This window comes from Xenopus laevis, chromosome 4S, assembly GCF_017654675.1.
Source record: "Xenopus laevis strain J_2021 chromosome 4S, Xenopus_laevis_v10.1, whole genome shotgun sequence".
In the NCBI taxonomy this organism is placed as follows: Eukaryota; Metazoa; Chordata; class Amphibia; order Anura; family Pipidae; genus Xenopus; species Xenopus laevis.
In genome coordinates this window covers 58651865-58665548 of record NC_054378.1, presented here as the reverse complement: position 1 = coordinate 58665548, position 13684 = coordinate 58651865, and the positions used below count along the sequence as shown (strand labels likewise).

Here is a 13684-nt window from a genome sequence, read left to right as displayed (position 1 = left end):
ATTCCAGAAAACAATATCAGTAAGCAATTTCAAACAGTATATGTGGTGTCCTCTGGACCATCTATACTCAATTTTTCAACGTACTTGGACTCCAGAGGATAACTAATGTACATCCAAAAATGATGATCTAAAATAACCTAGTTGAGATATGCTGAGCCTAAAAGCCTCTTCTCCAAACACACTAGGGAAGATGTATGCTTATAGTCACAATATGCTGATTTCGGAGATTTTACAAGCCACAAAATATATGTGTTGCAGTTGCATGAATATAGAAGTAACCCACCAACCAATATGATGTCTATTTGTTATCTTGAATCCCAGGGATCCTTTGACTAGTGCCCGTACCCTACTTCTCATGTGGGTCACAATATATTATATATATAGTTTACTTGCATAACTAAGTAACATGTGCTGTAAATGATTTACTTATATCTATCCAGTAAGACAATTACCTTTTCTGCACCTTAATAAAAATAAAAAAAATAAATCAAATGATCGCTAAAAATAAAAAGCCTCTAAGCCCAGCACACACAGGAAGGGCTGTCCTTCTGTGCAATGTTAACAAGTGGTCCTGCTGACAGCGACACTGGAAATACATATGTATTGCACAACCGATTTTGCAGCAGGGTAAATTTTTATCGTAATCACGTATCTTTCTTTTTCTCTCTTTTTTTTTGTTAATGAAACCACTTCCAAGCACACATTCTCCCCTGTTTATTTGAAAATGCAGATATGTATGCTGAAAATACAATATTTCTTTAGCTTGGGGATGAAGTGATTAAATAGAGCTACCCTGATTATTCCAATAATAATCAGGATCAAATACAGCATGTGAGAGTTCAGGGAACCTCTGCGGCTTGGAAGCTCAGGGAGTCCCTTACTTGTCAGATTATACATACTGTATATCTAGCTATACTGAATGGGTTATAACATTTATTTTGGAGGTAATCTAAATGCATTACAAGGGAACAAAAAAAGCTTATATTTAGGGGGATAGCAGCATGCAAAACCTGTTATTGTGGTGTCTCTGTATGTGTATGAGCACTTTGGTTCCTAGACATAGCCTTTATCTGGTTTAATCTTCAATCTTACTTTGATGGTTTGTCTTAATACATTAATCAGACATTAGAATATGCCTTCACAGCACAGATGCCATTAATATGCATTCTTCTAGGTATTCCGCTCAGTATAGCTTTCAATCAAAATCAATTTATTGAGGGTTAATATGTGTTTGTGTTTTTTTTTTAACTAATTTCTATAAAAGCTACCCACTCATCACACAAACCAAATAGCATTCAAAATCATACAAAGTCATGAAAACATTAGAGGCTACTACAAGCACTACTCATATTTGCTCCTGAGAGATCACACTAACTGAATACACTCACAAATAATGAATGTTTAAGAGCTGTTTATACAATACATCAAATATATAGCAGAACAGAATATTTCATGTCTTCAGATGTGCAGTTCAAAAGTACAGCGTCTGAGCAAATGCTACCTAGAACCTTAACCATGCCAGTAAATTTAATTCACTTCAAGGACCCTCACTGACATTTCCAAACATCATAGGCAAAGCTCCTGATATGTTTTTGTATTCTGGTGCTGTCCTTATGGACTGGTTTTTCAATGACATTGTGTGAAATGTGTGTGTATGTATGTATATATATAATGAGGCTGCTCCCACCCTTCCCAGCTATAATCAGGTGATCCCACTGGTGTCTAATAAAAGGGCAGCCAAGTTTGGGAGTTTTACTTTGAAAGCAGCAAGTAAATTGCAGGTAAAACTTAGTCCCTTTGTAAAATGTATAATGAAGATATAGAATTCTTAATGAATCAGATGAAAATTGAGCATAGGACTGGCCAGATATGGGATGACTTTGACGTAGTTGGCCAGCTTAAATATATTGCAATATATGGACAAACAATCCCTGCTTTGTTTAAAGGGTAAGGCATTTTTTAGTAGCAGTATGCACAAAATGTCTCTGTCTTAAATATATTGATAATGGGTGAAGTGCAGAGGTCTCTTGTATTTGTCTATATATATATATATATATATATATATATATATATATATATATATATATATATATATACGTAATGAAGATAAAATCTATTTGACTACATTTAAAAAGTTGCATGTGGGTGGTATTAGCCAGGTATAATTATTATTATTACTATTAACACATATTTATAAAGTGCCAACATATTCAGAAGTGCTGTACAGTAAATGGGTATATCCACTGAACATACATATTACTTTCAAAAATATATCAGGAATGGTCACCAGGATAATTTCCTTTCAAATTATTTATCTGTACAGGTATGGGACCTGTCATCCAGAATGCTCAGGACCTGGGGTTTTCCGGATAACAGATCTTTCCGTAATTTGGATCTGCATACCTTATGTCCTCTAGAAAATCATGTAAACATGAAATAAACCCAATAGACTGGTTCTGTTTCCAAAAAGTATTAATTATATCTTAGTTTGAATCAAGTACAAGGTACTGTTTTATTACTACAGAAAGGAAATCATTTTTAGAAATTTGGATTATTTGATTAAGACAGAGTCTATGGGAGACGACCGTTCCGTAATTAAGAGTTTTCTGGATAATGGGTTTCCTGATAATGGATGTATCTGTTATTTGATGCTCTCATATAAGTAGTATGTCACTTCCTTATGCAACCTGGACTATTCAGTAACATGATAGCTGTAATGCCTATACTGAGATTGTGATCGACTTTGTTTTTTATTTTATTTTAGATCTTGTTTGTTTTGTCTTTTTTTCTTTTTTCTGCCTTTTCTTGTGCAGGCCGGATTTGTGGAAAGGCCACCAAGGCCCAGGCCTAGGGCGGCAAGATTTTGGGGGGCGGCATTCCAACCATCCACATTGGCTCGGAAGCTGTGGGGCTGCTCATGAGATATTAATTTATTAAATTTCCCATGTGCAAATTCCCAGTGCTCCCAACCTGCATATGAACAAACGAAGGGGAGGGGACATGGGTGATGAACAGCAGTGGGCCTAGGGGCTCCCATTATGTAAATTCGGCCTTCTACATGTGGAATTATATGCTATGTGTTTTCAGATGTTTTTTCATTTCAATTTGCATCATTCCATTGTGTTTAACAATAATGAGCAAATTGTTATAAATAAAACAAATATATCAGCAAACTGATACCAGAGTTAAAGAGTGCTCTGCCCAATAGAAATTACAATATAAAAATAAATTAGTTACAAAAACATTGATTTATAGCATGTGGCCCTTAAATAGTTACAAATTATATTTAAATACCTGTTTGGGGAAAGTGTTATTTGATATTCAATGAATGTTGCACTGCATGTGTCTGTCCTATTTGAGGAACTTTGTATTGAATAGGAATATGTGTTTTTGAATGCATTATATTATATTGCTTTCCTTCACATTGTGGGGCCTTATCACTACTATAATGGAAATGTAGTAACAAAATACTATGTTGGTTTCCTGGGAGACATAATTAAATGTTTGGGACCACGTATCTTGAAGAGGTTTGTTCCATTTATTGGGAATTACAAGGTGTGCAATTGCTAATTAGTGCTGCTGTGAAAGTCCCTTTATGTAATTCAGGTTTTTTTTTTTTGTTATTTCAAATTAAGTTAGGCATTTATATTGCTCTAAACTGGGGGAAACAGATATTCTATTATCAGACAATATGCTTGAAGTACATTCTGATTTGTTTACATTAGAAGACCAACCATACAAATTAACATTTCAGATGAATCCTGCTACAGTAACAATATTGTTAGGAGATCCTACAGCCTATCATCCATTTTTAATCCAGTACTGCTCTCATTGTCACAAGAAACCTAGTCTTTTTGCAATAATTTCTGCTCCAAGCTTGGATTCTTTTTCTCCTTCCATTTGTCATCAACATTCAATCTGTGACTGTCCAGCTGATACTATACTACACCTGCCATCAGCCTATTGTGGCATGCTGGGAGCTGTAGTTCAGTAACAGATGGTGTGTCACTATTTTAATATCACGCCATACTGAATTTCTTTTTTAAAAAAAAACGGAGGATTTGGGTTTGTGAAATATTGTTTAGGAGTTCCTGTCTAGAAATATTTATTAATTCTTAGGGTATACTGTGAGTGGGTTACAAAAATAAGGTGTTATTTGTTCATGTTTTAGGAAACAAATGTTACAGACCAAATTTGTGACTTTCTTAAAACCTCCACATACATGTGGACAGAACAGTCCTTTTGCCTTTTTGAGCCAAAAATATTTCTGTATGAAATATTTGATTGGACAACTGTCCTGCTGTAACCTATACCTCTATTTTCTGAGAAAAGTTGAGTACCCTACCAAGAAGAAATTTAAATACAAGTTTAGTTAGTAATAAGGATTTAATGCATAGAACCATTCTGAGACCTTTAATATATTGGTAGTTTAAAAATACATGATCATAATATTACACTGATGTGAGTGAAAGGCCAGTGCACATATTTCTGAATGTACCTGATTTTGTGATCACTAAAATAAAGATGGTGCATAGACATATTTCAGCTTACCAGATTTGATTCAGAGGGAGAATGATACTTCTCTGTGCCCATTCGAACAAGTCCATCATTGTATAAAAATATTCTCAGAGGGTCGCAGGAGGTAACGAGAATGTAAATCCGTAAATCAAACTTGTAGCTTTCAAGGAGAAAGGGTTTCTCAAGATATTCCTGTACAATTAAGTGATCCTGAGCTTGAACTTTTTCTCCATTTCTGGTTAGGGATATTCTGTTGGGAAAAATATAACATTATTTTTACTCTTTTTATAATACACTTTACATTAAGCGGAAACCGTGGGGCTACCACCTAGTTCAGAGGTGGTGGTAGCTCCAGGATTTCAATAACAGCCTGGGTCAGTAGGCACAGCAGTGAAAAATTAAGAACAGGAGAACATGCTGAGATAATTACATGTATTGGGATTTTTTAACTGCAGGGAAATTTGCAGGGCCCACAACTGCAGTGCAGTAAGTACCTGGGACAGGGCCTGATAAGACTGATAAACAATATCTGTTCTGCATGACATTATATAGGAAATAATATACCCCCGTTATGAAATATAAAGATAAGTGAAAGAGGAGTTCCATGACCATAAAAATGCAAAAGGCTGAGGGCTGAATGCTTTTATACAGGTCAATTAACTAATATCATCATATTTTACAAAGGGGTCTACATTATCTTTTATAATACACAAATTTCAGTGAGTTTTGTGACAGATCTTACATCACAATCACCTATAACTGATGACATTACTTTAAGGCCTATACTGTATGTCATTGATTGAAACAGGAAAATCAGCCTTATATTTAAAACTTCCTATTTAACCTATTGTACATTTTTATAAATGTCGAGGACATTTCAAATTAGTTTTCTTTTAAAGCTTTGTGGAAATGTATTCTCCATTGTGCATCTGGTAAAATGACAATGAAAATGCAAGTATAAGGAAAGCTACCAAAGTCACGGAAATACTATAAAAGTAACAGAACTGAAGTTTTATTTTTATATCTATATTGTGTGGTACTCTCTGATCAATTGATATTTTCCTCTCACTCAGATGGTATCACTACAGCCAGGAAAAAATAGAGAGACTAAGCTCCCTTTGGCTTAAAAATATCATGGTTGCCACTAAACAATGATTCAACCCTCATAATATTCTCAGGGATGCACAGGTATAAGCTATCTGCCAAGTCAGAAAAAAAATGCAATGATTGTAATGATTGATTGAATGAGATGTTTACTGTTGAACTTTTGTGTTTTTTAAACCCAAATTAATTATGCATGTAACTAGAAATATCTGATGAAAATGTATATGAAATTAGATGATTTTATAATTAAGTAAACATAAACATTACCCAACTCTCCACAAGCTTGCACCTGGTCAAACGTTGTGTCTTCTATTATATGTACAGTATATGGAGCATGAATGTAGAGGTGAAAATTACCCATGTCCCATTGCTCCATTAGCAGGCTTGATTATGAAAGTTTTCTGCCTTCTTTTCTTCTTTAGTTCTTTAATATATGTTTGGAACTGGGTGTATTCAGCAGGAAATATCCAGGTTCGTGGAATAAAGTTATAGTCATGAGGTTGACACTTGATCATTCTATAAAAACAAATGAAATAAATAGTTGTTATATAATAAGTTAAATAATACATATGCATTATAATCTCCCTAACATTAAATTAATCTGCTTCGGTTCTACATTTAATTACAAATTAATTACAAATAGAATGCTCACCAAATGAATGCCATCTGAATAGACAGTAACAAGTAGCAAACTGAGTGCTTCCTATTCTCAAAAGAAACTTGATGTTTGCTCTCTCCGGAGAGCCTTAAAGTATATACAGTGTATAGCAATTGCCGAATTGCCCAGAGATGCTGGATCGAGGTTCTATATACTGCACACTGAAAGTACCACAGAGGTGTAGCGAACCAGCACATAGACTGTATGTATTCCTTATGTTTATAAGGTTTTTTGTTTGGGTACTCCAATTTCCTCCTACAGTCTATACACATGACAGCAGATTAACTTGCTTCTGTGGTACGACCATGGACCATTAGGAAAATAAGGTTAAAAGTTCCACTGGAGCTTAGTCTGATGAGTGAGTTCTTAAACATTTTCTCTAAAATATGCAGTTGCTGTACAAATAAATGAAAACTGTATAATTTTTTCCCAAATACCATTTAGAAAGATTAAAGCCCACATTTCAATTCAGTTTTAATATTAGTAGATATAGTTAAAAAAAAAAAACAAATAATATTTTAAAAACGTACTTGGTCATGTTTCTTGCAAGATAATCCTTTCTGCATATTTCACCCATTCCTGGAAAATGATTTATTCTCTAAAATAAACAAAAAGCATTAATACTAAGAACATATTATAGTGGCAGGTTAAAAATGTTATATGTACACACATTTTCGTTTTAATTAGATGGAGCTCATTTGCATTTAAATGTGGTTGTCTTGTTCTGACTGTAGAAGCAAGTACCTTGACTAGGACTAACATCAGCAAATGTTGCACATTGGTTTGCCTTGGAAAAATCCATAACACAAAATGTCAGCTATTCCTCTGAGAAATGTTTCTCAGCTTTACTTCTCAGAAGTAAAAATCAAACAATTATATTCTACAAACCTCCAGAACAAAATACAAAAACTTATTTCTCTGCAATATTTGCTCCCTAACAGTCTTTAGGCATCTGACACCATGGGCGCTTTTCATTTAGCTCTCTTTATGAGTGTGACAACTTGAGCACAAGAAACCTCATCAGATATTAATGGTGCAATCATTGCTCATGTTACAAAATACTGCTTCAAAGGCACGTCCTAAATACTTGTCTATACTCAATGACATTTTAACTTCAATATTTAATTAAACAAGTCTCTGCACAGAAATCTATAAAACAGCATTTTTGCTGTTAAAAGCAAAACATATGTGGAAAAATAGCTAGGGCTTATGTATTATCTTCTTCTGTAGTTGGTGTTCTGTAGAAAGGCCCACAATATATTCCCTTAAGGTATCTACCCTACTAGTACAAAATGACCCTTGTATCATACAGAAAGAGCTAACATATTTTGTGCTTGTCTGCATTTAATAACAGGCTGGATAATTAAGACAAATTACACAGTTCTACCCTCCACTTTGCCCTGCCACAAAGTGTAATAGGTTTTATTAGTAATACAAGAGTAAAGCTTCTTACTTGATAATTCCTGAGCTCTGCAATTTTCTCATGTTGAACAGCACAATCAATCCAGATAAGATTTGCCGTCTCATCGTCGTCCCGAGCCTTAGTAAACATCATTTCTTCAATCACTAAACGAACTGAATTTAACATATAATCAACTCAGATCATAATAAAAGCAATCAAACTGGTATCAGAAAACAGAGTGTCATCAAAAAATAGACAAAGAAGGTTATGCATGTTCAACTGAGGAAACGCATGATTATATATCACTTAAGCTGTTTGCAGAGATGGTCAACTATAGGCTGCAAAATAGAATTAATACATGAATCTACTGCTTTAATATCGCTACAGACCTTTTGACTCACCATTGTATTCCTGATATATTGCCTGTACTAGATGTATTGAGATGAATAGCTTAACATCCAGCCCTCTTTAGCTGCTATATTCAATAGAAACTGCTCATTTACTCGGGAGGGGATATATGAATTAATTGCATAAACACCCAATTTTAAATCTGATTAACTGACTCCAAGAAACTGTGGTGTCAAGGCAGCAACAAAATTGCCCCTTTTAATGAGCAAATAGAGCAGCTCTTTTTTGTTAGTAATACTGTAGATGCCAAAAAAGCAATATAATGAGAACAGGCTACTTATATTTAATTATTGCAGCTAACATTTGCTGAGATTGGACTCTAGTGAACTCAACAAATATAGATGGACCTCCAAGTAATATCAATAAAAAGGGGTAGTGAAAACCACAAACCTCTGCTGTTTGAAGATTATTGAAATTGGATATTTAATTAGAAATGGTTTGTAAATTCTGTTATGTGGGATAACACTGAGGATGTAAAGCTAAAACATATCTAGATCTATTTTCCTATTTCTTTTGTGATGCTGAAATGCTTTCCCTTAGAAGTAAATCAGTTGATATAAATGTGTGCTGCAGTTTTAGATCGACAAAGGCAAACTTTTACAGATAATCTTTGACTTTCAGATATAAAGTTTGTGGTATCATGATAATATCTTCAAGAAATATATAAGGATAATTTAATCACATAAAGACTATTGTCCACTATTGTACCCATAGCAAATCTTTCGGAAAGTTTTGCCTATAACAAACATGGGGCAGCCACTTTGGCATTTTCTTGGTATCAGCCTGTCACTACCATAAACACAGTGTTTTTTCTATGCTTTCCTATGAGAAGCACTGGCCTAGTAGTATTAGTATTATTGTTGTTGTTATTATTACTATTATTATTAATGCGTATTTATACAAAGCCCGCATATTCTGCAGCAGTGTACAATAAATAGGTGTATACATTAAATATACAAGAATACATACATCAACAAACAAAACGTATATAACAATAAAACAGGCCCTGCCAAAAAGAGTTGATATTTCTACTCTCTTCCACTTCTAACTAATTATGTAACCATAACCACTGAACCATTACTGATTTATAAATAAAAATATAGATTGTTTTTAATATGAAGAATGGTCAGAATACATTTTCAGCTTTAATCCTATTTATTTTACTTGCACTGATAGAGGTATACAGCTGCATTGTAACACTGTAGGTGGGTTATTTACTAAAATCCGAAAATGTCTAACTATTTTCTCTAAACCAACAAAAAACATTCATTATATAATGTGTACTGGTCACCTCCTTATAATAAAACAACTGACTGTTTGCTGCAGTTTACTAGATCTGGTGCAAACAATGGAGCATTTATTACATTATCCATTATGTGTATAATAGATATTTATACTCCAAGATTGTTTTTCATTTCATGCATACGAGCACAGGAAGATAAGAAAAGGATATATTACAAACCCTGATATTGTCATTTTGTTTCAAAAAATGTCACCTTCTCTCTCCTGGCAAAACTGAAATACGCATTGGGATTAACTAGCTGTGAACAAGGCCAATATAAACACACACATTAACATTAAAAAAAAGTACATAGTGGCAAATTGAAAACTAAAAAAGATGGCAGGTCTGTCTTCAACACCTACCAATTTCATACTTGGTGCCCACGACGTTAGCAGTAATTGCTCCATTTTTCTTCTTTCTTCTGACTTTTCTCTTAATAGAACTAGAAGGCTGATAAGGCAAATCGGAGTGCAGGGAAAGGCTGCATGTTGCTTGGTGATCTTTGGGTTGAAAAAAGTGTAACAAAAATAATATTTAATATAAAGATATAATGTTATCAATATGATATTATAGATAGAGAGATAGATAGATAGATAGATAGAAAACACATAACTAACTTTTGGGAAAGCACAGTTTTTTCAATATGAATATCATAAATATCATACCGGACTCATTAGGCAAGGATGGCATTATTCTCAGAGTTGGTGCCACTTGGAGTCTGTATCAAGATCTACAAAGCTCATCTGTAGCCAGCTAACAAAAAAACTGTTGTCATATCCTCTTGATACTGTGTCACAAGACTGCTTGGACAGAAACCTACATAATGAAGAAAAATTATAAAGTAAGACTGAAAATATCAAATATTATCATTGTTCAGCAATAAGATACTGTGCATTTCTACTGTCATAATACATTTCAGCTGCTCGATTAAAGGGAAACTATCATCCACAAAACGTTTTAAATATACCTTAAAATAATGTCAAATTTTTAATTAGATTATTGCCTCTCTTACTACAAAAAAGGAAACAGAAAGTGACAGGCGGCATTGTAGGCATTGGATTACATTAGTAGAATGTGCAGAATGGAAATCTCCTCTCTCTTCCAGATCTTTGATGGTTTGCCAGCCAGGTAAAGGGTTAGAATAGAGGACACTTTGCACTATTTACAAAGGCTCTGAAGTTAGATCCAGTTCAGAAGTTCTATGTATGAAATCACCTACCTCAACTCTCAGGCATAGTCAGAGCTCAATTATTGTCAGGCCCCTTGATTTTCAAGCTAATCTGATCTGAAAGTTAAACAAAAATGAAATCCTATTAGGAAATTGGTCTAAATTCCCCTTAAAGGCACTATTGAAATATCATTTTTTTCCCAAGAACAGCCTGCACAAGATCAATGTCTTCCATTCAGATACAAATCTGATCTATTGGCCTTGGAGTAAATCATGTGCATAATGTTCACTACCAAGTAATAACGACAAGATGCTTACACTAACTCTGAGCGGGATATTTATCAAAATCCAATTTTTTCTGATTTTTTTAAAATAAAAAAGTCCAACCAAACCAGAATCCACAATGTGATTTTTGCCTGAAAAGTTGGATTTTTCGGGCTAATTCTAGCGAAGACCACAGAAACTTCAAAACAGGCTAGGGACCTCTCCCATTGGCTTATATAAAACTTTGGTAGGTATGAGATGCCGGATTTTAAGATTCTGACTTTTTCCATCCTCAGGGTATAAAAAAAAAAAATTTGGATAATAACCTCCGTTGTGTCAGTCATATACCTTGCCCCTAATTCATAACAGTATTATTGTAGGACAAAGTGTGCAATAAAGCAGCTAGGTACAAGGGATCTGCATATTTGCATGGATAATATTCAGTTAACTGTTCTTGTGTGTTCGCTCAGTTTGCTGCCAAAACCATAGAAAATAATGGAGTTTGTTAGTCTGTAGTCTGATTAATCCGCAAGCAATCAGAAACAGTACAATACACAGCTCTGTATTTTAAGAGGCAATTTCAACAAGAGAGCATCAAATCAGACATGCTGAAATCAAACATACATTTAATTTTTCTTATTACACAGTGCAAACAAATAATTGTTTCTTTAAATACTGAGGGGCACATTTACTATTGGTCGAATATCGAGGGTTTAACCCTCGATATTGGAACCTTGTAGTTAAATCCTTTGACTTCGAATATCGAAGTCGAAGGATTTACCGCAATTCGTTCGATCGAACGATCGAAGGAAAAATCGTTTAAATCCTTCGAATTGAACGATTCAAAGGATTTTAATTCATCGATCGAACGATTTTCCTTCGATCCCATATTTGCTAGGAAAGCCTATGAGGACCTTCCCATAGGCTAACATTGGTGCTCCGTAGGTTTTAGGTGGCGAAGTAGGTGGTCGAAGTTTTTTTTAAAGAGACAGTACTTCGACTATAGAATGGTCGAACGATTTTTAGTTCGAATCGTTCGATTCGAAGTCGAAGGTCGAAGTAGCCAAAAAAAAACTTTGAAATTCAAAGTATTTTTTATTCGAATCATTCACTCGAGCTTAGTAAATGTGCCCCCAGATGTTTCCAAATCAAGGGTATTATTCATATTCATACCTCATATTCTAGCTATTGCGAGCTATAGAGAAATCTTTATGTATTATGTTACAGAAAGAGAAAGAATGTGGGAAGAGCTCATTATTCAAACCATTTAATCTGTCTACCTCATTCAGCTTTTTAGACACAGGAAACATCTAGAGAAACATCAGGCAAAATATTTATTTCTCATATGGTCATGACTCTATTCATTAAAGTTTACCATTAAATAGATTGTTAGTAAAGGGATGGCATCAGTTATCCAGAAACCCGTTATCCAGAAAGCTCAGAATTACGGGAAGGCCATCTCCCATAGACTCCATTTTAATCAAATAATTAAAATTTTTAAAAATGATTTCCCTTTTCTTTGTAATAATAAAACAATAACTTGTACTTGGTCCCAACTAAGATATAATTATTGTTTATTGGAGACTCAACAATCCTATTGGGTTTCATTCATGTTTAAATCAGTCCCCCCCCCATCGGATCTTACAATCTATGCCCCTATCACATTTACACAAACTATGGACAATTTAGTCAGGAGCCAATTAACCTGTCTATATGTTTTTGTAGGGTGGGAGGAAACTGGGGTACCCAGAAGAAACCCATGCAAGCAAGGGGAGAATATACAACTGGCTTGCAGATAGTTTTACGTTGATATCAACCAACCTATGTCATTAGGGTGACAATTATCCAGCTGGGCATGTTACAGACTTTCTTTCATGTTACCATTTACCGTGAACAAGAATTAGGTTTAAAGGGCATGTAAAGGCAAAAAAATAAAATCGCATTTTTACTTTCTTTGATGAAAAAGAAACCTATCTCCAAAATACTTTAATTAAAAAGTGTGCACAGTTTTTATAAGGAACCTAACTGTAGGCAGTGAAATTCTCCCTTAATTTACTGCTGTGGGTAGGAATTGTCAGATGGTCCCTAACTGCTCTGCAGGGAAACAATCATACGTGTGAACAGCAGGGGAGGCCCCCGCCTTACTTACCAGCTATGCAGAACTCAAGCAGCTTTGTTTGTTTCCCTGCAGAGCAGTTGGCGACTGTGTAGAAATTTGTATTGGATTTTATTTTTGCCTTTACATCCCCTTTACATCTAACTCCAGCTGCAGGCACAAAGATCATGGAGCCAGATTTAAATCAGATCAGTCTTGCTGTATTGGCTTCTGGCAGATTGATTTGACTTATGCTATTTTGATAATTTATGATGATCCCTAAGCAGCCCAGACCACAAGTGCATGTGCACTTGGTCTTGCAAAGATGTTTAACAAAGTTACAAGATGGTGACCCCCTGTGGCCAACTTTGAAAGCTTAAATCATTTGTTTAATTAGACTTGTGGTTCAGTAAGTTCATGTTTATGTTAAATATACAAAATACAGCATTTCTACTCTTAGGGGCAAATTTACTTATGGTCGAACATCGAGGGTTAATTAACCCTCGATATTCGACTGCCGAATTGAAATCCTTCGACTTCGAATATCGAAGTCGAAGGATTTACCGCAATTCGTTCGATCAATCGTTCGATTCGAAGGATTTTAATCCATCGATCGAACGATTTTTCTTCGATCTAAAAATTGTTCAAAAGCCTATGGGGACCTTCCCCATAGGCTAACATTGACTTCGGTAGGTTTTAGGTGGCGAACTAGGGGGTCAAAGTTTTTTTTTAAACAGACAGTACTTCGACTATCAAATGGTCGAATAGTCAAACGATTTTTAGTT

The 13684-nt window shown here is 34.7% G+C and overlaps 1 protein-coding gene across 3 annotated transcripts in view; it reads right to left on the bottom strand.

Annotated features, from left to right (window-relative positions):
* The window catches only part of ttll7.S (tubulin tyrosine ligase like 7 S homeolog), a 148604-nt gene that overhangs the window by 108920 nt on the left and 26000 nt on the right, over positions 1-13684 (bottom strand). For all 3 annotated transcript variants that reach the window (XM_041561283.1, XM_018260702.2, XM_018260701.2), the window contains exons 2-8: positions 10592-10657; positions 10038-10188; positions 9735-9872; positions 7734-7855; positions 6811-6878; positions 5980-6138; positions 4552-4768 (exon numbers count right to left, since the gene is read on the bottom strand). In XM_041561283.1, the coding sequence (XP_041417217.1) occupies positions 4552-4768; positions 5980-6138; positions 6811-6878; positions 7734-7855; positions 9735-9872; positions 10038-10062 (729 nt within the window). In that variant the 5' untranslated portion in view covers positions 10063-10188; positions 10592-10657. The remainder of the gene's footprint in view (positions 1-4551; positions 4769-5979; positions 6139-6810; positions 6879-7733; positions 7856-9734; positions 9873-10037; positions 10189-10591; positions 10658-13684) is intronic.